The 26,618-nt window shown below is 43.3% G+C and overlaps 1 protein-coding gene across 1 annotated transcript in view; it reads right to left on the bottom strand.

Moving 5' to 3' along the window:
- The window catches only part of LOC137521082 (RNA exonuclease 1 homolog), a 142,963-nt gene that overhangs the window by 28,240 nt on the left and 88,105 nt on the right, over nt 1-26,618 (bottom strand). The window contains exons 8-14 of the mRNA XM_068239893.1: nt 19,525-19,557; nt 17,312-17,461; nt 13,804-13,917; nt 13,646-13,719; nt 5,278-5,388; nt 1,699-1,814; nt 916-1,054 (exon numbers count right to left, since the gene is read on the bottom strand). Of these exons, the coding sequence (XP_068095994.1) occupies nt 916-1,054; nt 1,699-1,814; nt 5,278-5,388; nt 13,646-13,719; nt 13,804-13,917; nt 17,312-17,461; nt 19,525-19,557 (737 nt within the window). The remainder of the gene's footprint in view (nt 1-915; nt 1,055-1,698; nt 1,815-5,277; nt 5,389-13,645; nt 13,720-13,803; nt 13,918-17,311; nt 17,462-19,524; nt 19,558-26,618) is intronic.

The raw sequence follows: 26,618 nt of genomic DNA on the forward strand, positions 1-26,618 counted from the left end.
AAACCACTTCACAAAATCGCACTTGCAAATTGCTAGCGATTGCTATTGTGATTTTGGCGTGCACTAGCCCAGAGAGAGGAGGAGTGGAGAGAGACTGAGAATAGCCTGAGATAGAGCAGAGCTGTATTGCAGTCTCACATCACACAGAGGCTACTTGCCTATGACTCCTGTCCCTGCCAGTCTCTTACACAAGTCAGAAAGCAGCCCTCCTGGAGTCTAGGGACTGTCAAAAACTTTTCAACTTGTTTAAAGCCTTGTCCACACATGCAGTCATTAGAACAATGGGGAGAAACAAGACAGATGTTTGCCCACAGACCCTCCAGGCAAGCTCTGCATCATGCTGTGTATATTTACCAGCTTGCCTGCCCTCTAATTGCACCTTTATCAGCTAGCCAAGTGTTTCACATTGCCTTATAACAACAAACCTGAATACACCAGACACTGGACCAGCCCTAAATCACTGAATGAAAGGCGGCCTGGGGGGAGATTTCCCCCCTTCCCCCCTGGCCAGTCCGCCCCTGCAGAGGGGGGCCCGTTCAAACTAGTCAGGGTTGGACAGAATGGGGGGGGGGGGGGGGGGCGGTTGGTAACAGCCGGATCTTGTTACCTTTTCTTCACTGCCATGAGTTCTGCATTTATTAACCTTTGTAAAGTATAAACACTGCAAAAACTATTTTGCTTAAATGTTTGTTTGAACATTTTGATCTGAAGAACTGGAGTGCTGGTGATATAAGCGAACTTTTGGAAATGTAAAGTGGCAGGTGGTATGGTAAAGCATGGTGTATGGAGATCCCCCTTTAAGTTCCATTAAGGCAGTGGAAACAAAGGTTTCTCAGGAAGAGGAAACATGCATTTCAAGTTTTAGTCAAATCTTCAAGTATTCAAAATAACTACAAGGACTTCAGATTAGCTTACCTTAAGTGCAATTAAGTCATTTTCTAAGCTATGCCCAATGAGAATTGTCTCCGCACTAAACAGGTTGAGTAGGATAGCCTGTACATCTCTAATGGATGTTGTGATATTTTTCAGATGCTCTTCTGTAATGCCAGATAACCTATGAACACAAATACCATAAAAAAAAAAACCATATAGAACACAGGAATATTTGGACAGTAATTATAATGTGCTAAAATGTGGATACAGTAAGTCAAGAACACCTAAACTATAGCTATTGAAAACCTTTTGCAACCAGCTAAATCTATCAGTTGTTGAAGCTGTAATAGCAGTGATGTTGCTATTGAGCTACAGGGTCATGTGCGCTGTACATATACAAAAGTTGCAATTAAATAGTCCCATTCCCCCTTACACTCACTGGGGCTCAATTTTAATTAACATTAAAGCAGCAATAAAGAGCTAATGCAGCAAATGGAGTCCTACATAGGCTTGTAAACACAAGCATGGAAGCCGCAGTAGTCCCTATTCCTGTGCCACTAAATGAGTGGGGCATTGGAATGGGTAAGTAAATCAAGGTCAGCAAGTTATGATTCAAGAATTTTTTTCAGCAGCCACCTATCATGTTTGGTTTAACATAGCCACACACTGCAGATTTACTACATTTATCAAACTTATTTCAACAGAAGAAAAAGTATGTGCTTAGACAATAGAACAAACAAAGGGATTCAAAGGAAGTGTCTTGTTACATAAAAAACACAAAAACACGTAACTGCTTTAGGAAAAACGTTCCAAAAATACACCTACTTTGTATTGTAGTCTATGATCTCATTATCTGGCTTCACAAAGGTATCATATACAACCTGAAGGTTGTGATTCACTACTGTGACTCTTGTAAGCTCCAGTCCTTGTGTGGTATAACTCTAAAAGAAGGTGAGAGGTGCAGATTGATTATTTTGCTATCCAAGTCTACATTCAGTAAAAAGGTAAGCGCCATTCTATGCTGATCACAGCCAGAAGTCATGATTGAGACCCTAGAAAATGCAATCTTGAATTTCTTATCGATAAAGCTAAATAATGTGGGATTAGAGGAAAGTTCCATTTAGGATTGGTTCTACAGGAAACAATTTCGTTTATTTTTACTTTAAAGGGAACCTGTAGCGAGTAAATTTATTTAAAATAAACACATGATGTACCTGCAAATGAATATTAAATACTAACCTCACTGGCAGTTCCTCTCAGAAAGCTCACCTTTTTCTTCTTACAGTGATCCCTTCCAGTTCTGACAATATTTTGTCAGAACTGAAATATGCCAGTTGCTGTCAGTTATATATCAGCAGCTGTCATTTACAACTGATGTGCCAGGTAATGTCCATGTTTCCCTATGGCTCAAGTGGGTGATATTACAGTTTAACAGTTCACTGACCAGCAAGCTGTTATGGGGTAATGGCTATTTTTAAAAAGGAGGACTTCCATTGATCACAGTGGACAAACAGGACGCAGGAGAGGAGAAAGATTGAGTAGACTACATGAGAGGCAAGTATGACCTGTGTATGGTTATTTTAAATTTTTATTTGCAGTTCAGGTTCTCTTTAAGTCCACTTTCCATTTCCATTCTAACACCATTTATTCTGGCAGTCTGTTAAACAGTCCCTCAATGCCCAGAAAAGTAGGCAGTTATTGTCACGGAACAGCCGTGAGAAACGAGAACGCAATCGGTTTATTGCGCCGATTGCCTTTGATTGTAGTCGGGCAAGCAATTAGACACTGACATTCCTGTTTTTTTAAAAAGGCAGTTTTTTCCCCCCTTTACCAGCTGGTAGGAAACCTGGCCCTGGGACTTGCTAATTAAGCCAGAAGTGTAATGGCCCATACTCACGAGGGACTTTTGTCGCCTCAACACGCGGCGCGCGCGTGTTGCGGCGACAGGTCGCCCGTGAGTATGGGCCGTCGCACGCGCGCGCACCCCGAACTGTCGCCCGCCGCTCATGTCGCCATGCGATTGAAAGTTTCAATCGCATGGCGACAGTCGCCGCCGCACCTCCCCCGCAACTGTCGCTAGTCCGCGTGAGTACGCGGACTAGCGACAGCAACCTCCATTGTATCAAATGGAGCTTCCGGCGGGGGGAGGAGGAACGTCGGCGACAGCTTCCGCCTCGCCGCTGGTCCCTCTTCCGCGTGTGTACGCGGAGGGACCTGGCGAGAAGCTGTCGCCGGCCTGTCGCCCACACGCTCACGTGTGCTGGCGACAGGCAACATTTGCAGCCCGTGAGTACGGGCCTTAACACTCAGATGTTAATTAACAAACCAGGAGTCTTTTCAGAGCCAAGGAAACTAATCCCAGCAGGAGGCAGACTTAGCGGAACCATTCAGCCAGGATAGGGAAACAGAGTTATGATCTTTACGCATGTTTTAGGAGTACCATACATCGGAGAGCTGTGGAAGTTATCTCATTCTGTTGGTCCGGATCTTGTGGGTATTTTGATATTAAATTGGGGCCACTGGCATAACCAGAACTCGGGGGATTCCACTGTTTTTTAACCGTGCATGCAAACATGCCCAAGTTTGGTATCGTATGAACTGGCCTAGTCTGAGAAATATGAATATATGATGGTCATGTGTGTGAGGAAAGCGTAAGCCGAGATATGACAAATGTCATATTTGGTGGGCATAGAGCACCCAGCCAGGGGGCTCACCGCCCCTGTCCAACCCCTAGGCTGTACTTGAGGCTCCACCCAAAGATGGGCATTGTTCAAAAGTGGTTGCAAGGGGCTCCTCCCTCATTCCTCCATTTTTCCACCTTCATGAACACACGGCCACCGTGAGGAACAAGTGGTGGCCATTTTGATTGAACTTAGCTGAAACAAAGAACTCTGCGGAACTTGAAAACAAGGACTTGATGATTTTCCCACAAAAGGACATTTTCCATGAAACTAAGTACTTTTTCTCCCCTTTATTTTCATACTGTTATCTCATGTCTCAATTGTTGATTTTAATAATTTTCTGTATATATTAATTATTTATATTGCTTTCAATAAACCGACGCTATCGTCAGTTGTTCCAGCTACCCCATTATTCAGCATACACAGGAACTGAACTCAGATCTCTGAAGAGACGCTACTATTGTATTGTGGTTAACTAGACAGAATAGAGTGTGTTTAACCGTTTTATTTGTAGATCTAGGCTCAGACAGGCAGCGGGCTCCTCTCTCCCATGGTAACAGAGGTGGTGGCAGATACCCTGGAATAGTGTGTAAAGTTGTAATTACCGTACATCACAGGCTCCCTTCTGGTTGGTCTGCGGCCAATTCCCAACGGTTCCTGCGCATTGACTGCGACAAGAGTTCGCACGATCCGTGCGCTGGCACCGTTTGGAAGGCCATTTGCGGTCTGACCACTAGGGTTCCTGTGACAGTTATCTGTGGGTATATTGGTTAACCTCCCTAACTGTATTCCCAACCCAGACACTGAATGACTAAAACAAAACAGTGCGAGTGTTAATCCCTACCATGGGTCGGGGCAACTGCCAAGCAGGTTACTGCAGAGTGGTACTTCATACATATGTTCCTGGGATGCAGACAGTCTCCTCCAAGACTCTTAATCCCTCAAGTGCTATTGCAGTTTGTCATGTGACGACAGACTGATTTCACCATAGGGATAGAGCAGCCCCCAGAGGATAGGAGGAAGAAATGCCAACAAACAAGGAGAAAATACATTGCCCCAATGCAATATGAAGAGAGGAAAACCTGCCATTTGCTTTATCCAAAGTGTATTGGTTATTTACCTGACAAAGTAAAAACTGCTGAAGCTGCATCAGGAGTTCTTAGAGTTCTGATTCCACACAGCTTGCACTTTCACCTTCTGCCTGATATTGCATCCTTGTTATGCACTGTTGCACTTTATTTATACATATCAATATACATTGTTGTGCTAACACTCATCTATGATGTGTGCTCATTAGCTGTATTCCAGTGTTTCTTTTGATTAGTCGGTTTTGTAATTTATGATATTGAAGTATTTGACCTGAGGTTAGATGGAGATGCACGCTGGCCAATTGATAGAGGACCCGGAACACAAATAACCATCCCTATGTAACTTAAAGGACATTGGAAATATGGGGTAGAAAGCGTCACATGCAGCATTTCAAGGGTGGTGAGCATGCACTGATTTTTGCAACATTTTGCTGGTTTTCCACCCATGCACCAAGCTTCAGATAGCTGGACAAAATGCCAGATCAAATACCCAGAAGAAAGCACTTAATGCCATAGGTATACTTGGTGATGTGGGAGCAAACCTTTTCAGTTCCAAAACAACTCTAATGTAACTGAAGAAAATACAGTTAACACTTCACAATGAAAGTCTTGACAGTATGAAACAATAGAATTACCATTTCACAATCCACTGCAAATATTCCAGGATTTCCATCTGATGGCTGGAGCTTTGGGAACGTCTTTATAAACCCATCAAGATTGTCCTTTTGACCATCATGAACATGGAGCTAAAAGTTAAACACAAGTTCCAGATGACTAACCAATGCCTTTCCCATTCACGCTACGAAAAGATGATAAAGGTACATTGCAATGACTGTAAAAAGGCATAAAGACAACTGCTGTGTGAGGCCAGTGAGATCTCCATGAGCTGACGTGGCAACTGGATGTGTCTGCAAAAGGCCAAGGCTGTGAAATTTCAGGTGTCATTTTATAAACTGAGCTATGATTGTAAGGAAATACATTTTTAAACAATTGACCTCTAGAAAAATCAGTGAGCTATGAACATAAATGCAAAGGAATTTTTTAACATTCATAATACAGGTAGTGCGAGACTTATAAACACCTGGCTTACGAATGACCAGCAAATGTGAAATTTTATTGTGGTAAATTTTTCAGGATTTGTATCAGCTGTAACCAATAAATGTTTTTCTTAAAAAGGTAATTCTGCTGTTGCACATCTTTTAGAGCAGAAAGAATGTTCTGAGTTCAGGTTCACTTTAGTTGAGGGCTATTGTATTTCCCTTAAAGAAGCACTATCGCAAAAAAGTAGGCAGTTAAAATCTGACATAGCCGAGGGGTTTTGGGCCAGTCCATCTCCTCATGGGAGATTCTCAGGGTTTTCTTAGTTTGCAACTGCTGTTCAGGAAATGCTGTTGAAAACAAAGAAAACCATGAGAATCCCAGAGGAGATGGACTGGTCCAAAACCTGTTGGTTCTGTCAGATTTTATATGATTATCCCCTGCAGGATCAAAATGAGCTTTAATGTGAAATTCAGCTCTATTTTTTATTATATTTATATGCCAGTGCTGCACAAGTCTTTTGTAAGTTCAATGGTATTAATAGCTTTCCCATTTTAATTTGCAACAAACTTCCCAAAAGGTTTAAATTTCATCACTCTGAATCTGAACTTTTAGTACATGGACTACTAAAATCTTTCGTCTTCTTTTAAGTGAAATAAGCTGTGCAGAATAAAAGCCCTTAAAATTTTAGGATTTGTGCCAATTCTGAATTTGGCGCATACTTTCAACACTTCCAATCCAATAGTACAGGGTAGGTAGACTAGGAAATAGTTGTGGTTAGTTAAATAGCTCCACTTTCTCTATGAAAGAAACTGATACTTAAAATTATGTATTTTATTATCTCAAGAAACAGAATTACACTGGCATTCCTGCAATTAATTCACTTTAAGGCTACTTACACACCAAGATGTTGCATTTTAGGGGACGTTATGGTCGCATAACGTGCCCCTAACGCAACGCATGGTGGTGTTGAAGTTAGACGTCAGATTGAATTGCGTTATGCAGCTCTTAAAGCAGCCGCTCCAGGTTAGTGAGAGGAAGTCCGGATCTTTTTAAGGGTTCGGATCATTTGAATCGGATCATTGAAAAGATCAGAATCTTTAAACCGAATCATTTGAATCATTTTACTAGGAAAGCAGATTGTGTGAAATGACTAGCAGGACAGGACTTTCCCTGCACTGTACATTGTGTATGTTCCTGTTTCTTCCAGACAGACATCCACTGTGAACCGAATATTTCATTGTGATCTGGATGATTCGACTCTCAAAAAAGATCCGGATCAAATGAACGATTTGTTCATGATCCGGACAACACTACAGTCCTACCACGAGTCTCTGCAGTGCAGTGAATATTAGCCATGTGGCTGGGTGCGGAGGAGGAGGGGAGACCTCCTCCTCCAACATTACTGAGCATGTGCAAGCAGTCTAACTCTGCTTAGCCCAGTATAACGTACAGCATGCAGCACTTTGTTTAAACGTGCTGCGTTACTATCTAACGCAACGTGTGCACTGTGAACAGCACAATTGATTTTACAGTGCTGTGAGTTAGGCTGTGTTACTGGCTGCTGTAACGTGGGACTTTAACGTCCCACTGTGAAACCAGCCTAAAGTATGATGAAGGCTGAATCATCCATAATAGTCTTCTACAGTGCACCTAAAAATACATTTAAAGGGAACCTGTACTGAGTAAAATGATTTAAAATAAACACATGAGGTAATTTCAAATGAACATTACATAGTTACCTTGCCATCAGTTCCTCTCAGAAGCTCACCATTTTCTTCTGACAATGATCACTTCCAGTTCTGACAACATTTTGTCAGATCTGAAATATATCAGTTGCTGTCAGTAAAATATCAGTTGCTGTCAGTTACAGCTGAGAGGAAAACTGATGTACCAGGTAATGTCCATGTTTCCCTATGGCTCAAGTGGGCGATGTTACAGTTTAACTGTGTGCTGACCAGGAAGCTGTTATGGGTAATGGCCATTTTCAAAATGGAGGACGGAAAATTCCCTTGATCACAGTGAACAAACAGGACGCGGGACAGGAGAAAGACACTGAGGAATAGACTACATGGAAGGTAAGTATGACTCGTGTATGCTTATTTTGACTATTCATTTTCAGTTCAGGTTTTCTTTAAGGGTAATGGATAACTGACAAGTTATCCAGCAATGTCAAAGGACACCTGTGAACACTACAGTTCAAAACATTCCTATCCCTTCCAGCAGTCTCCACGTGGCCCCAAATCTTATGTCCCTCTACAGTCAAAGCCTTTACCACCTCCCAGCACTCAAGCCTCCTCAAAAAAAGTAATAAAGGCCATGTCTAAGGGAAGGCAGAGTTACCATTACTAGGCTATAATTAGGACTAACATTTTTCAACAGAGCAGGGGGATAACTAGAAAACACTGGGCCCCACTGCAAAACTTTGGATGGGGCCCCCTCCCCCTGCACACTGAATAGGGAAGATCTACAAGTCTTTGTCTACGAAAGTCGTATGATTCCTTCCAGTGGCTGGGCAGATGCAGTCATTAGAACAATTGTGCAGAGGTCAGTGGGCTACCAAAACCTATAATATATAGCAACTTTGGTATATTAAAGGTCGTCTTTCCAACATTTTCTTCCCAATTCAACACTAGAATCTGCCTGTAACCTTTACCAGAGAAGTTATTCAGAGTAAGTGGTGAACTTTGAAATAGAGTTAGAGATCACAATGTCAGTTTTGAAAGCTGTACCATTCTAATATTTATTTTGTTACATTTGTTCTAGCTTGTCATACGCACGTCTAGTATAGTGGCAAAATTGTATGCTAAAAAGGAGGAATGCTCCCTGGAAGTTTACAGTGAAGCCTCAAACATCTTTCAGATACTATTGCACACTTCTCTGAATATTGTGTCAGTTGACTGAAACATGGAGTGCCCTATTATTCCTGACAGACTATGTGGTTGAAGGAATGCCCTCTGGACTGGTGAGAACCAATGTAACTTGTAATTTCAGCTGACAGTGGCAGACTACTCAGCCTCTACAAATGAATGGGTTTAGCATACAGATCAACAAGCACCTTACCTGATGAACTTACTCTTGGGGAACAAAAATTGCTTTCTTAAAACAAAGTATTTGCAATAATTCAGGTTGGAGTTAGCTCCAAAATTTCTCCTAGTGCATCCCTGCTGAAATATGCAAATTACCTATTGTTGTCCCTGTTGCCTTAACACACCTCCAGATCTGCTGGAATGCAATGATGTGTCAGCTTTTTAATATTACAGAGCCACACTAATCCAACAGGCATACAGACTGTTTCGGATTGATTGATCCTCAGCGCATGGCATGGATTAATGTGGCTCTATGGAGTATGACTTGAAACACCCAGAGGTACAGACTACCCAGCAAGGTCATGGTGAACCAGAACTCAATTGGAGTGTGTAAGGGGCTACAATGGCCCCAAAAGCCGTCTTAGCTATGGAAAACAAAAAATGCTTTCTTAAAACAAAGTATTTACAATAATTCAGGTTGGAGTTGGCTCTGAAATTTCTCCCAGTGCATCACTGCTGAAATATGCAAATAACCCATTGTTGTCCCTGTGGGCTAAACACCTCCAGATCTGCTGGAATGGAATGATGTGTGGAGGTGTGTTTAGCCCATAGGGACAACAATGGGTAATTCGCATATTTCAGCAGTGGTGCACTGTGGGCAATTTCAGAGCCAATTTAAACCTGAATTATTGCAAATACTTTGTTTTAAGAAAGCAATTTTTTTGTTTTCCATAGCATTTTAGTAAGAGGGCTTTTTGGTCCATTGTAGCCCCTTACACACTCCTAGGCATTCTGGCTTACCATGAGCTTGCTAGGTAGTCTGTTACTCTTGGGGATCTTTTGAAATTGGGTTGCTCTCCTACTACCCCTATCAGTTGTATAGCATAAGAGGTGTCAGTGCATAGGACTGACAAATTAACTTGTGCAGTGTAGCGTACCAAGTTCTGTAGTAGTATCCCAGTTTGAAGGAGAAAGCAGAAACATTTGCAGAGTTCTACAGTGCATCACTTCTGAATATGCAAATCATCCCTTTACTCTGTAATATTAGCAAGCTGTCACATTATTGCATTCCAGATATTCTGGAGGTGTGTATAGCTCTCAGGGCCAATAAAGGGACGATTGGCATATTCAGCAGTAATGCACTCTGGGACATTGCAAATGCTCACGCCAACCTGAATAATCACAAATACCTTCTGTTTAAAGAAGGCATACTTCTAGAGATGAGCGTAATGACCTAATTACGATTTTGCGAAATTTTGCGTAATTAGTGTAATTACGATTATGGCCGTAAGTACATAATCGTAATGAAGAAGGATTTCGCGAAATTTCGCGTAAGCGTAATTTTCGCATTACAGTCGTATCATGCCGTAATTTCGCATTAAACGCTACCGTAATTTCGCGTTAAACCGTAACGCTCCGTATAATAGAAAAAGCCGCCGACTTTAAGGGTTAATAGCAAAGCCCCCTTAAATGCTAAGAGCCTCAAATTTGGAGAATATATTAAGGAGATCAGGAGGAAGAGGAAAAAATTTTTTTCCAAAAAGACCTTATAGTTTGAGAAAATCGATGTTAAAGTTTCAAAGGAAAAATGTAAACATTTAAAAACCCGCCGACTTTAACGGTTAATAGCAAAGCCTGCTTAAAGTTTAGGAACACCAAATTCCCAGGGTATATTAAGGGGATCAGTGGGAATAAGAGGAAAAATTTTTTTTCAAAAAGACCTTATAGTTTTTGAGAAAATCGATTTTTAAGTTTCAAGGGCGAAAATGTCTTAAATGCGGAAAATGTCAGGTTTTTTTGCACAGGTAACAATAGTGTATTATTTTCATAGATTCCCCCAAGTGGGAAGAGTTTTACTTACTTCGTTCTGAGTGTGGGAAATATAAAAAACGACGTGGGGTCCCCCCTCTCAGACCTCTTTAACCCCTTGTCCCCCATGCAGGCTGGGATAGCCAGAATGCGGAGCACCGGCCGCGTGGGGCTCCGCACCCTGACTATACCAGCCCGCATGGTTCATGGATTGGGGGGTCTCGGAAGGGGAGGGGCAGCCAAGCTTTCCCCTCCCCCTCCGAGCCCTTGTCCAATCCAAAGACAAGGGGCTCTTCTCCACCTCCGATGGGCGGTGGAGGTGGAGGCCGCGATTTCCTGGGGGGGAGGTTCATGGTGGAATCTGGGAGTCCCCTTTAAAAAGGGGTCCCCCAGATGCCCACCCCCCCTCCCAGGAGAAATGAGTATAGAGGTACTTGTACCCCATACCCATTTCCTTTAAGAGTTAAAGTAAATAAACACACAGACACTTAGAAAAAGTATTTTAATTGAACAAAAAACATAACCACGAAAAAAGTCCTTTAATATTCTTAATTAACCATTAATACTTACCTGTCCCTTTAAATAAATGATCCCACGCAATATCCTCGGAAATGTTCTATCAGTTACAATGTAACAAAGTTATTACAATGTAACAACTTTGTTACATTGTAACTACGCCGCACCCGACGCCACTCGCCGCTCAGCCGCCGCATACGCGTCCGTGCAGGACGCTAAGTCCCCGCAGCTCCCGCTGTCCACCCCGCCCACATCTGTCACCCACGTCACCCACATGTCACCCACATGTGGGTGACATGTGGGTGACATGTGGGAGAGGCGGGGAGGGCAGCGGAGCCGGCGGGGACTTAGCGTCCTGCACGGACCCGACAGAGCTCTGAGCTATATAGCTCAGAGCTCTGAGAAGCATCTTTGTATTTGGGCTCCAAGGAGCCCCATTGGTCCTTAGCAGACCAATGGGGTTCCTTCAAATCAGAAGGAACCCCATTGGTCTGCTAAGGACCAATGGGGCTCCTTGGAGCCCAAATACAAAGATGCTTTCGAGAGCTCTGAGCTATAGCTCAGAGCTCTGTCGGGTCCTGCGGCGGCGGCGAGTGACGTCGGGTGCGGCGTAGTTACAATGTAACAAAGTTGTTACATTGTAATAACTTTGTTACATTGTAACTGATAGAACATTTCCGAGGATATTGCGTGGGATCATTTATTTAAAGGGACAGGTAAGTATTAATGGTTAATTAAGAATATTAAAGGACTTTTTTCGTGGTTATGTTTTTTGTTCAATTAAAATACTTTTTCTATGTGTTTATGTGTTTATTTACTTTAACTCTTAAAGGAAATGGGTAAGGGGTACAAGTACCTCTATACTCATTTCTCCTGGGAGGGGGGGTGGGCATCTGGGGGACCCCTTTTTAAAGGGGACTCCCAGATTCCACCATGAACCCCCCCACCCAGGAAATCGCGGCCTCCACCTCCACCGCCCATCGGAGGTGGAGAAGAGCCCCTTGTCCTTGGATTGGACAAGGGCTCGGAGGGGGAGGGGAAAGCTTGGCTGCCCCTCCCCTTCCGAGACCCCCCAATCCATGGACCATGCGGGCTGGTATAGTCAGGGTGCGGAGCCCCACGCGGCCGGTGCTCCGCATTCTGGCTATCCCAGCCTGCATGGGGGACAAGGGGTTAAAGAGGTCTGGGAGGGGGGACCCCACGTCGTTTTTTTTTATATTTCCCACACTCAGAACGAAGTAAGTAAAACTCTTCCCACTTGGGGGAATCTATGAAAATAATACACTATTGTTACCTGTGCAAAAAAACTGACATTTTCCGCATTTAAAAGACATTTTTGCCCTTGAAACTTAAAAATCGATTTTCTCAAAAACTATAAGGTCTTTTTGAAAAAAAAATTTTTCCTCTTATTCCCACTGATCCCCTTAATATACCCTAGGAATTTGGTGTTCCTAAACTTTAAGCAGGCTTTGCTATTAACCGTTAAAGTCGGCGGGTTTTTAAATGTATACATTTTTACTTTGAAACTTTAACATCGATTTTCTCAAAAACTATAAGGTCTTTTTGAAAAAAAAATGTTTCCTCTTATTCCTCCTGATCTCCTTAATATATTCTCCAAATTTGAGGCTCTTAGCATTTAAGCGGGCTTTGCTATTAACCCTTAAAGTCGGCGGCTTTTTTATATTATACGGAGCATTACGGTTTAACTCGAAATTACGGTAGCGTTTAATGCGAAATTACGGCATGAACGAAACGCGAAATTTCGCGTTGAAAATTACGCTTACGGTATTTTCAATTACGATTTTAATGGCAATTTCGCTACGCTAATTTCGCATCGTAATCGCAAATTTCGCATGCGTAATTATAGTAATGCGAAATTACGAAAATTTCAGCTCAACTCTACATACTTCTGTTTTACACAGCATTTTAGTAATGATGCTTTCTGGTGCCTTTCAGACCCTTACACACTCCTAGGCGTTGTGGTTCACTATGAGCTTGCTGGGCAATCTAACACCAGGATTTTAACCACTTGAGGACTGCAGGGCTAAACCCCCCTAGTGACCAGGCAATTTTTAGCTAAATTGGCCACTGCAGCTTTAAGGCCAACTCCGCACACAAGTGATCCCCCCCCCCCCCTTTTCTCCCCACCAACAGAGCTCTCTGTTGGTGGGGTCTGATCGCTCCCCCCATGTTTATTTTTTTTACTCAATATTTGTGTTGCTGCTTATTATAAAAAAAAAAAAACTGTTGCTTTAAACCCCTTCCCTCCCTCCCACCCCACAGCCGGCCAATTACGGCGATCGGCTGTCATAGGCTTCTGCCTATGAGAGCCGATCGCTCTCTTGTCCCCCAGGGGGACAGCCGTGTCACACGGCTGTCCCCAGTGCAGTGCTGCTGCTCATTGCAGCGCTGCACCTAGTAAATAAGACGGCGTGATCGCCGTCTAACAGTCTCCCTAGCGGCAATAGCCGCTCGGAGACTGAAGGCGGGGCGGAGCTCCGCCCTTCGTGCATGAGATGCGCGCGCACCATGCGCGCGATCTCATGCAAAACAGAGCCCCAGGACTTTACGCCAATTGGCGTTAGGCGGTCCAGGTTTTTGCTCAACTTACCTTTGCCATTTGGCATCCTGGAGCACCCACTACAGCTTCACAACAATTGTAGCGCGTTTCCAATCCACCCGGGACTACGGAAAACAAACAATTATATGATTACTTGATTAGTATTACCTACACTATGCCGTGAAAATACAGTTGTGAAATATACTTGCCTTTATGTCTCAGAACTCGACCAGAGTGAAAAATGCATTCTTCTTTACGTACATGTTTTCCTTGTATTGTCACAGCATAGACTTCTCCACACCGAGAGCAAACTCTTCGCAATGCTGACGGTTGATTGGATGCAAAATACGATTATATTATTAGTACCATATTTAATGCAGGTAATTTTAAACATTAACTGATAAACATTAAAACCATCATGAAACAACTGCTTGATTAATAATGCATGCCTAGTCCAAGACTCCACTGGTTGTATTGTCTAGAGCAACTTCCTTGAGGAAGAGATTCAGAACTGCAGTTGAATGACTGACTGTTCACCTGTTGCAGCAGCACTTGATTTTCATACTCCGGTAAAACCCAATGACCATCTTGGAAGGTCCCATACAGTTTCAGATGCAAAGTGCAAGTAATGTGATTGGCTCGCCAGTCCAGCACTACAAATCATAAATGGCTCATAGGCAAAGGAACAAGCACAGTACACCTTGTGCCACAACTACAGGGAGCTGCTAAAAGATTCTTTCCTCACTTGTGACTGTCTCTCAACAGCCCTAGCGAAACTAAAACCACAGGTTAGCCCACCTGGTAACTATATTTACAGTAATACTACTGTCCAGGTACAGTAGGCGGTCAGTATAAGTCACAGTAATTACATAAGTGGTTTCAGAAAAAGTTACTTTATTAGAAAAATGAAGTCAATGTGTACGGACCATACAAGGACTATTGAAGGCAAAAAGGCTCAAAAAGTCAATCTGTCTTCAGGAACGAGCAATGGGAAAATCCCTTTGGTTTAACACCTCTCCTACAAATCTCTGTCTAGTAAGTGTAGGAGAGGTACACAGTACAAGGTCTGGTCCCTCCCAGGAAAATTAAGCACCAGCAATTAAGAGCTTCCTTACCTTCAGTGTATTACAAGGAAAGGGTCTCTATACCCAACCTCAGTACCCTGGGAAGGTCTATGAGATACAAATTCCAGAACTTTGTTTAAAGGGAAACTAAAGCGAGAGGGATATAGAGGCTGCCATTTTCATTTCCTTTTAAACAATGCATATTGCCTGGCTGTCCTGTTGATCTTCTGCCTTCAATACTTAACCTCTTGAGGACTGCAGGGCTAAACCCCCTAGTGACCAGGACATTTTTGGTAAAATTGGCCACTGAAGCTTTAAGGCCAAGCTGCAGGACCGCACAACACAGCACAGAAGTGATTCCCCCTTCCTTTTCTCCCCACCAACAGAGCTCTCTGTTGGTGGGGTCTGATCGCTCCCCCCATGTTTATTTTTTTTTTTATAAATATTTTTGTCAGTGTTTTTTTTAATAAAAAACACTTTCTTTAAATTTCATCCCTCCCTCCCCCCAGCCAGCCAATTATGGCGATCGGCTGTCATAGGCTTCTGCCTATGAGATCCAATCGCTCTCTTGTCCCCAGTACAGCGCTGCTGCCGATCGCAGAGCTGTACATGGAAATATGACGGCGATCATGCCGTCTAACAGTCTCCCGAGAGACTAGCAGCAATAGCCGCGCGGAGACTGAAGGCGGGGCGGAGCTCCGCCCCTCAAGCAGGAGTTGCGCGCAGCCTGCGCGCGATCTCCTGCAAAACAGAGCCCCAGGACTTTACGCCAATCGGCGTTAGGCAGACCTGGGGCTGCCGCCAGCGTGACGCGGGCGGCAAGAGGTTAAAGAGAACCCGAGGCGGGGTTCTCACAATGCTAGCTGCATACAAAGGCTGGGTCTGCCTATAGCGCCCAGCCTCTGTTGCTATTTCAATCCCCCGTAAATCCCCCCCTGCGCTCTGTAATCCTTCATAAATCACAGCCGCACTGTGCGGGCTGTGTTTACTTCTTTAGTGTTAGTCTGCCGCTCCCCCCGCCTCCTGCAGAGCTCCGGTCCCCGCCCGCGTCCCTTCCCTCCAATCAGCAGGGAGGGAAGGGACACGGGCAGGGACCGGAGCTCTGCAGGAGGCGGGGGGAGCGGCAGACTGACACTAAAGAGATAAACACAGCCCGCTCTGACAAGCTGCGTGTCAGCAGCGCGGCTGTGATTTATGGGGGATTACAGAGCGCAGGGGGGATTTAGGGGGGATTGAAATAGCAACAGAGGCTGGGCTCTATAAGCAGACCCAGCCTCTGTATGCAGCTAGCATTGTGAGAACCCTGCCTCGAGTTCTCTTTAACACACACCCTTAACAACCATGGAGATCTAGTGTGTCGACTGAAATCTGACTATTAGCTGCATGCTGGTTTCAAGTGTGTGAGATTCAGACACTACTGCAGCGAAAGAGATCAACATGCTAGCCAGACAACTGCTATTGCTTAAAAGAAAATAAATATGGAAGCCTCGCTTTAGGTTCCTTTTAAAGTGAACCTCCAGACTAAAAATAGAAACACCAGGCCTTTTCAGTGCTGCTGAGTCTAACAGTTTTACAGCATCAGAACTTTGTTTCTCTTATACAAGCCTCATTTTTAGCTGCACAGAAGAAAACTGCCTGGGCAGTTTTCTCCTTATGCTGTGCAAAGCATGATGGGATTTCTGATGTTCTCGTTCTGCTGTTTTGAATTTGACATTTGAAGCCTAGTGTGTGCAGCTAGGAGGGGTTATCAGGACACAGGACAGTTGGAACTGTGTCTCATGCTCCCTGTCACCTCCTTTCAACCAAAAAGATGGCAGCCCCCATGAATCACAAACATTTGCCTGTTCTTTTAAAACAAGGTGGGTAAAAGATTATATTACCTATCTATTCTAATTGACATAACTAATGTAACTTAACAGTATGTTTGTTTAGGCTGAAGTTCCCCTTTAAGTCTGATTAACCATTGTTTAATAAAAACTTAGTTTGCCATTTTTTTTTAATTCATTGGAATTATAGGAGAAATGGATTTTGGGGCAGTAGTTAGCCAGTTCATTTGAATGTTTAAGGCTGCTTTCACAGTGGGACGTTACAGGCGCACATTAGAGCAGCCTGTAACGCAGCCCACCGCATAGCAATGAAAAATCAATGGGCTGTTCATAGTGCCCACGTTGCGTTACATTGTAACGCTTCACGTTGTTTCAAAGTGCTGCATGCTGTGTGTTCTACGCGGCTAAGCCGCGTTAGACTGTTTGCAGATGCTCAGTAGTATTGGAGGAGGTCTTCCCCTCCTCCTCCTCGGCCAGGCAGCGCCGCTCTGTGCGGCGATTAGCCGGCGGGACCACGTGATGCCGCATGCGTCCAAGAGTACGCATCACGGCATCACGGACGCCAGAGTGAGCTGCACAACGCGGCTCACTCTGACGTTCACATCCAAGAGCACCAGGCATTGCGTTAAGGGCACATTATGCGACCATAACGTCCCCTAAAACGCAACGTCTTGGTGTGCAAGTAGCCTTAATGTTAACTTGGCTTTGGGGGTTGTTTGTTTATCGATCACCCTGGGTAAACCAGCTACTTCCCACAATTTGGTATACAAAATTGTTTCACCAGAGACTGAAAAAGCTTTTTGCATTACAACAATGCAGTTACTTACCATCACCTCCTACATTTTTTGCTCCCACACTGTGTATTAAAGCACTGTTGGGCTTGTCTGGATTTGGACGAGGATATCCATTGTTTATTAGCTGGTCCTCAGACAACAGATAATCTTTGAGGTAGTTGTAAAGAGTGCGCCCCGTCAATTCTGTAAATTGAATTAATGTAGATCAATGTTACTTTAAAGAGAATCTGTATTGTTAAAATCGCTCAAAAGTAAACATACCAGTGCGTTAGGGGACATCTCCTATTACCCTCTGTCACAATTTCGCCGCTCCTCGCCGCATTAAAAGTGGTTAAAAACAGTTTTAAAAAGTTTGTTTGTAAACAAACAAAATGGCCACCAAAACAGGAAGTAGGTTGATGTACAGTATGTCCACACATAGAAAATACATCCATACACAAGCAGGCTGTATACAGCATTCCTTTTGAATCTCAAGAGATCATTTGTGTGTTTCTTTCCCCCATGCACTGAAGTTTCAGGCTGCTCTTTTCCTCTTGCAAACAGCTTTGCCCTTGTTTGTAATTCCTCAGTATGTGAAAGCCCAGCCAGCTCAGAGGACGGTTTATCCAGCTGATTAGAGCAGCTTCTCTCTTCTCTCTTACCTAAATAACACACAGGCAGTGTGCATAGAGGGGCCAGAAAGGGTGAGTTCATAGCAGAACCACAACACTGAAGAACTTGGCAGCCTTCCAGACACAGGCCGACAAGTCTGACAGGGGAAAGATACATTGATTTATTACAGAGACTGTCATAGTAGAAAGTGCTGCAGTTAGCCAGAACACATTAGAATAGCTTTTGGAACATGTAGGATGATAAAAAACAGGATGCAATTTTTGTTACGGAGTCTCTTTAAAGGGAATTTGAAGTGAAAAAACAAAAACGTATGATTTGTATGTGTAGTACAGCTAAGAAATAGAACATTAGTAGCATAGTTAAGAGTTTCATATTGTCTCCAGTACAGGAAGAGTTTAACACCAGTTACCTATGCAAAAGAGCTTCTCTGAGCTCTCCGACCAAGTTTGGTTGACTACAGTGCAGTTTTCTGAAGTACTTATCTCACCCTGTCTCACGGTTTAAGGTTTTACTGCAGGAAAGTTAAAAGGGTCATTAGCTCTGCTCTATTTTATAGTTTAAAATACAGAGTATAGTTTGTAAACTGCAAATATTACCGTAGAGAATGATGCAATGTAAAAAAAAAAAAAAAAAAAAAAAGATCTACAACTTTTTTTTTAAAGTTTACCCTAGAGTAAGAAGGGCAAGAACCCATGTCAGGATGTCATTGTTGTGTAGGTTCTGATTTGGAAAATGTTCTGCTCCAGTGACTGGTCTGGCTCCCAGAGAACAGGAAGATAAGCAAAGACACACAACAGTAAGCTTTTAGCAACAAAGTTGGTGATCCAATCATAGGAAAGTTAAGAAACATCCAGCAAAACCTCGGATTCTAAGTGCAGGCACACATATTAAACCAGAATTACTGAAATACAATAAAGAAGCACAACTGCAGTTTCAAAATTTTAGAATTCAGCATCAGCAACGTCTAGTTCGCACTACCAAATGCAATCACTAAGCGCTTAGCTTTTGTAAAGTGCTTTTTAAAGGAATGTGTTTTTTTCACATTGCTTTAAAGTGGACCTTAACTCTTGCTTAGTACAGAAGAAAAACAGAAATTCGTATGTATTTAGCCTTTTTAATTCCCCCTTTATTTGTGTCTAATCACAAGTTGTTATTTGATCTCTCCCATGTGTCACATGACTGCCATGGCAGATAAGCTTTTTTGAAAGCACAGGAGGTTAACAATATGTCTACTTCCATGAGTGAGGAAGTAGAAACACTGCATATTTTAGGATTTGTATCAGCTGAAACAAATGTTTTTCGTTAAAGGTTTTTATGCTGTTGAATATCTTTTAGAGCAGAAAGGACGTTCCGAGTTCAGGTTCACCTTAAGAACAATCGCTCTAAAAATGGTACAAGCAGCAAGTTTTCAGACTTCAAGGTAAGTGTTAGGTGTAAGGTATGCAGGACTATTGCTCAGTGGTAGAACTTGCATTGTAGGCATGTTCCAGTTCATGGGGAACTAGCTATAAAGTTGACAAATTTGTTATCAGCGAGATTTAAAGGTTTGCTTTTTCTTTTGATCCAGGAGTACATTTTAGTGTAGATTTTGTGAACTAACCTTCCCAACCCAAAAAAGTCCATGTTACACTTACCATTTTTATCATCTTGCTTTGACTGATCTGGACCTAGAAATGTCACAAATACACAATGGTTTAAGAAAGAGTTAATTTTAACTAACACATCCAGTAACAATACATAATCTATCCCCTTCCCGGTGATATGGACAAGAAACCAACAAAAAGTAGATGTACAGTACAGTTGTGTATTAGAATATTAGCATGATAACTTAGCACAGTGTTCTTTTTCCACTGGTGCAATTCAATTCTTAGCGTACAGCATTTTTCTGTGCTTGCAATTTGATCATACTTTATTTCCATCTGACATTTTGAAAGCAATCAGTGTAAACATCAGAAATGCATAATTGCATCGATATAGTGTAAAAAGAAAATAGTGAGTTTGACGAAAATTGCAAAAAATTGAGCTGTGGCAGTGTGATCAGCAGACATGCACCGCATACAGGTCCTTCTCAAAATATTAGCATATTGTGGTAAAGTTCATTATTTTCTGTAAAGTACTGATAAACATTAGACTTTCATATATTTTAGATTCATTACACACAACTGAAGTAGTTCAAGCCTTTTATTGTTTTAATATTGATCATTTTGGCATACAGCTCATGAAAACCCAAAATTCCTATCAAAAAATTAGCATATCATGAAAAGGTTCTCTAAACGAGCTATTAACCTAATCATCTGAATCAACTAACTCTAAATACCTGCAAAAGATTCCTGAGGCTTTTAAAAACTCCCAGCCTGGTTCATTGCTCAAAACACTGCAATCATGAGTAAGACTGCCGACCTGACTGCTGTCCAGAAGGCCATCATTGACACCCTCAAGCAAGAGGGTAAGACAAAGAAATTTCTGAATGAATAGGCTGTTCCCAGAGTGCTGTATCAAGGCACCTTAGTGGGAAGTCTGTGGGAAGGAAAAAGTGTAGCAGAAAACGCTGCACAACGAGAAGAGGTGACCGGACCCTGAGGAAGATTGTGGAGAAGGACCGATTCCAGACCTTGAGGGACCTGCGGAAGCAGTGGACAGTCTGGAGTAGAAACATCCGGAGCCACCGTGTATAGACGTGTGCAAGAAATGGGCTACAGGTGCCGCATTCCCCAGGTCAAGCCACTTTTGAACCAGAAACAGCGGCAGAAGCGCCTGACCTGGGCTACAGAGAAGCAGCACTGGACTGTTGCTCAGTGGTCCAAAGTACTTTTTTGCATTTCATTCGGAAATCAAGGTGCAAGAGTCTGGAGGAAGACTGGGGAGAGTGAAATGCCAAAATGCCTGAAGTCCAGTGTCAAGTACCCACAGTGATGGTCTGGGGTGCCATGTCAGCTGCTGGTGTTGGTCCACTGGGTTTTATCAAGGGCAGGGTCAATGCAGATATCTATCAGATTTTGGAGCACTTCATGCTTCCATCTGCTGAAAAGCTTTATGAATAGTCGAAATCAGACTGCGCTCCACGGATTACAGCACCAAAGATATAGGGGATCGCAACCAAACAAGAGTACCTCACTCCAAACTATTCAGATCCAAAACCAGTTGCGCGTCAGATCCTGCTTATAGCATACAGCATGAAGATCTCCCTATAAAGAGGACAAAGGTGCGCACATAGTGCCCAACACTGCTATTTTAACAGATTCTGACACCTCGTGCTGCACTCCTGAGGGATGTGCCACCACCTGGGGAATACAATGGGTCGGCCCCCCTCGTGAATTCACTCACCAGCTCACGACTTGTACTTCGCTTATAGTATAGAATTCTGCTGTCCAGGCGGTGTATCCAAGTATGAATCCAGGCTTTATTAAAAGAATAAAAAGGCAGTAGGTGACAGACCTCTCCTCTCCCTGGCCGCGGTACACAGGGTAGTGCGTCTCCACGATCCTGCCGATACTGTCCCGGTGACGTCAGCGCGCTCCTAAGCTCCGCCCGACGCGTTTCGTCTCAGTGACTCATTCAGGGGCTGGTCACGTACTGACATCAGGCCTTAGATATACCGCTGTGCGTCACACGTATCCCCGCAATCCCGCCCCTCCTGTTGCTAGGCGATCGTGTGGACGCACTTTACAGAAAGACAGCCGCGTTATCAAACTTATAAAACAATTTTACAATAAAAATGGTATACAAACTAGAGATTACATCGCTTTCCCCTGCACATATGCACCTCCTCATATACCCTTTATAATATTCATATTGCACAATTCCCTATCTGCACTTCTTGCACATATCACGAATATCTAATTTTTTATCCGATTCCCCCACAGTTCAATATACCATACTAGAATTTACAGCCTACATATACTATTACTTATGGATGGAGAAAGATAAAGGATAGACCTAAGGGGTCCCTAATCATATGACCCCATTGTGAACAACATACATCTCTAAAGCCTAAGGGGGGATCCTTAATCGTGCGACCCCACTGTAAAATACATACATGTGACGCACTCTTAGTCATTTCCCCTCCATAAGCTCATACCCTAAGCCTTATCTACGTGCTTTTAATCTACCTTATTTATATCTTAATAAATAATACCATGTGCATATCAAGCGTGTGTGTGTATAAGAGGGTGTAAACCAGGGATCCAATCAATAGTGAGCCCCTAGCCAGGTAAATCCCGCATGGGTCTCTCATATTGTCATTTCCCTTTAACAGTCTACTACTCCATATATCTCTATCACTATCACCATACACCATGATAATTCACTAAACAAAATAGTGTGAACCTGGGATCCTAGTCGTACAGCTCCCTGTGGGAACCACTGGTGCCGTACTATTAGTCATATCCCATCTATATAATCCATCACCAGCTTACATACCTCTATACACTTACGCTATCTACCTAAATATCCAAGTGTGAACCAGGTACCTCACCTGGCTACCTATTCAAGTGTGAACCAGGTACCTCACCTGGCTAATCTCACAGTGCACTCATCTCATTTGCACCCATCATGTGTATATAAGTGCCCATCATGGCCTCAGACCATGATTGCAGCATCCTACTGACTGTGCTCATCGTGGTACCACCTACCGTGATTACCATCTCCTCTACCCCTTTTTTTTAGAGCCTTACCCTAGTGGGGTTTAGCCTTCATTCCCACCACCGTGACACCTCAAATATATCTCCTTTCTTCACACAAGTAGGTATCCATCTCAACCCCTACCCTATCAACTCCAACATAATACAAATAAATCCAACCTTACCAACATATCACTGCAAACTTCTAAAAATAACCCTACCCTTACCTCTCAGTAAATCCATAATCGCCCCCATCACCATGTGCCCTCACTTAATTATTAGAGATAAAGCAATTGATGTCTATTTCAATATTAAGACCTTTGGGTTCCATAGTCCCCAACCTGTAGATCCACTCAGTTTCCTTTTTACATAGTTGTTGTAACCTATTAGACCCTCTCCAATGTGTCTGCACCTGTTCCACAGCTATCACCTGTAGACCACTAGGGTCTTGGTTATGTGCCTCTGCAAAATGTGAAGAAACACTGTGCCATCTGTACCCTTTTTTGATGTTATAAATATGCTGGTATACCCGTTTCTTCAGTGCCCTCGACGTCCTACCAACATATTGATACCCACAGGTACAGGATAGCACATATACCACATATGCAGAGGAACAAGTGATCATTTGTTTAATTTTATAGCCTTTCCCGTCATAGGTAGATACCACCTCATCCGCTGTTCTACTATCAGTCTCCCTACATAAACAGCAGTCCCTACATTTGAAGAATCCATTTCTTTCCCAAAACACCTTGGGTCTGCCTGGGGGATCCACACAGCTCGGGACCAGTATGTTTCTAAGATTAGGGGCCCTCCTATATATAAACTTAGGCCTAGGTGGCACAACTTTACTCAAGGCCTGGTCTTGAGTTAGCACAGGCCAATGTCTTCTGACAATCTGTTCAACCTTCCTATATTGGACGTTGAATGTACCGACAAAGGGAAGCATCATGTGGTTGTCATCATCTTTTACTCTCCGTCTCATCATCTCCTTTTTATCCATGTTCCCCACCTCCCTCATTAATTCATCAATGTGGGAGGCCTCGTATCCTTTATCCACAAACCTCCTTCCTAAGACAGGGGCCTGTGCATAATAATCTTCTACCGTAGAGCAATTCCTTCTTACTCTCTGAAATTGGCCTTTTGGGACTGCCCTTATCCAAGATGGATGATGACAGCTTGAAGTGGGTATAAACCCATTTCTATCGGTCTGTTTGAAGAAACATTTTGTAATAAGATGGTCATCTGTTTTCATAATAGTCAAATCTAAAAAATTAATGCTGGAATAACTGGTTTCTGCTTCAAGTGTGATATTCTCCCATAGGGCATTCGCCCTCCTTAGGAATTCTATCCACTCTTCCTCAGTTCCCACCCACATAACCAACAGGTCATCAATGTACCTGTGCCAACTACCTACTTTATCAGGATTCAATCCAATCGCCTCTTCCTCCCACTCAGCCATGTAGATGTTAGCCAGGGCTGGGGCGAAGGGGGCCCCCATGGCGCATCCCTTTGTCTGCACATAGTACTCCCCCTTGTACCAGAAATAATTTTTGGACAGGGCAAACCTCAAAAGTTGAATCAAAAATTCAACTTGTCTGGGATGTAGCTTAGTCTTCTGGAGTACTCTCTCTACTGTCTCCAATCCTCTTTTATGTGAGATATTCGTATATAGAGATGCCACATCTGCTGTAACTAGCAGTGTGGCACTCTCACACTCTATCCCATCCGTCACCTCCAATGCATGGGCCGTGTCCCTCAACACCCTTGGTAGCCCACAGACAACTGGTTGCAAAAACCTATCAAGATAGGCCCCCAGCCTGTAGGACACCGAATCAATGGCATTAATTATAGGACGCCCTGGTGGAGAGGATACTGACTTATGCAACTTGGGCAATTGATAAATAATGGGGGTTCTGGGATTCTTGATTATTAAGTGATCAAACTCAGCTTCACTAATCAAGCCTTCATCCAATCCCATTTTCAAGATGGACGTTAATTCCCTCTTGTATTGTGACACAGGATTACCTTTAAGCTTACTGTATGTGGTACCGTCACTGACCAGCCTATCCAATTCTCCAAAGTACTGCTCCTTATTTAAAATAACCACCCCTCCCCCCTTGTCTGCTGGTCTTACCACCAGTTCCTTATCTTTCAACATTTTACATATTTTTCTCTCATTACCATCTCTTTTAGAGACCTCCATCTTCTCCAGATCACTAATAACCAGATTCTTAAACACATCAATACTATGTTTACTTGCATTATCTGAGGGATTGAACACAGAGTTATTCCTCATGCTTGTATGAACATATTGACTTGTACTATTATCTACGACCACATTTGCTCTCCCATTGGGGCCTTCTTTATCCAAGTAGTACCTCTTCAAGTTTAACTTCCTAACAAACTTATGTATGTCCACAAACATTTCAAATTTATTGATAGAGTTTTTTGGAGCATACTTAAGCCCTTTATCCAGTAATTTAATTTCTTGTTTGCTTAAATCCTTTCCGCTTATATTAAAAATACCCTCCCCCTCTTGAGCTACTCCCTTCTTTTTTTGCTGTAATCTCCTTCCTCCTCTGATTCCCCTCCTAGCTCTCTTTTTCTCCCATTTTTGGGGGTGTATTGCGGTTCTTGATACCATTCGTCTTGCCTGTATCGGGGTCTGTGAAAAAAAGGTGGGGCTTCCTCCTGGACATAATTTTGTAGGGGCTCAAATCTGTTATATACAGGAAATTCTGGCACAAAGGCTGGGTGAGTTCTATTCTGGTTGGGGTAATGCCCCCTCCCCCTTCCATACCCACCCCCCCTATCCCGACCGTCATTGATCCTTGGGGGCTTGGGCTGATCAGGTGAGTATGGTTTATTAGGGTATAGAATATGACCTCTTCCCCTCCCTGTATTCCCACCTCTGCCTCCACTGTAGGTCTGCAAGGGTGGTTGTGGCCTGGGCTGGGATATTTTAGGTGGATCCCTCGCCCCGGTTACAGGTCCCGCCTTAGGTCTCGCCCCACTTTCCTGCACCTTGGTTGCCTCCTGACTCTCCCCACCCCCTCCCACATCCTCCACTTTGGCCCCTTGACCTTCTATAAGTTTAGTTTTTTGCCACTTATAGGCTTCATTACTCTTATACACTTGGATATCTTTACTGAACTGTTTCTGTTTGTCCAGTATGATATCCTTTTCAACATTATTCAAGGTTTCTTGCAATTTGTTAGATCTCATTTGGTACTCTTCTGAATGTTTAAACGGATCCAGCTTAAGTTTTAGCATTTCAACCTCCCCACCCAATCGCTCCAATCTCCTTGTTTTCCTTTTAGCCATTAGTTTAACCATACCCACCCCACATGCTTCAACATATTCAAACCACTCTTTGTTATTATCCTCACTCTCCTCTCCATCCGTGGGAACAATCTCCCATCTATATCTTTTAGGGACAAGCCCTTTTTTCTCATATTTATGCAGAGCTGCCAGATCCCACCATGTCTGAAGTTCCTTTAACATATGATTTTGCAATTGCTTGAAGTCCTGCTCCAAGCCTGTATGTGTAGTTACATCTTCCTGAAAAATTTGATCCAAGTCCACGTCCCTGTGTTTCCTGAATTCAAATACATCCATGTCTGCAGCAGTTCAAAAAAGGAAAAGTCTTACCAATAGTCGAAATCAGACTGCGCTCCACGGATTACAGCACCAAAGATATAGGGGATCGCAACCAAACAAGAGTACCTCACTCCAAACTATTCAGATCCAAAACCAGTTGCGCGTCAGATCCTGCTTATAGCATACAGCATGAAGATCTCCCTATAAAGAGGACAAAGGTGCGCACATAGTGCCCAACACTGCTATTTTAACAGATTCTGACACCTCGTGCTGCACTCCTGAGGGATGTGCCACCACCTGGGGAATACAATGGGTCGGCCCCCCTCGTGAATTCACTCACCAGCTCACGACTTGTACTTCGCTTATAGTATATAATTCTGCTGTCCAGGCGGTGTATCCAAGTATGAATCCAGGCTTTATTAAAAGAATAAAAAGGCAGTAGGTGACAGACCTCTCCTCTCCCTGGCCGCGGTACACAGGGTAGTGCGTCTCCACGATCCTGCCGATAC

The sequence above is a fragment of the Hyperolius riggenbachi genome, chromosome 1 (genome assembly GCF_040937935.1).
Source record: "Hyperolius riggenbachi isolate aHypRig1 chromosome 1, aHypRig1.pri, whole genome shotgun sequence".
Taxonomy (NCBI): Eukaryota; Metazoa; Chordata; class Amphibia; order Anura; family Hyperoliidae; genus Hyperolius; species Hyperolius riggenbachi.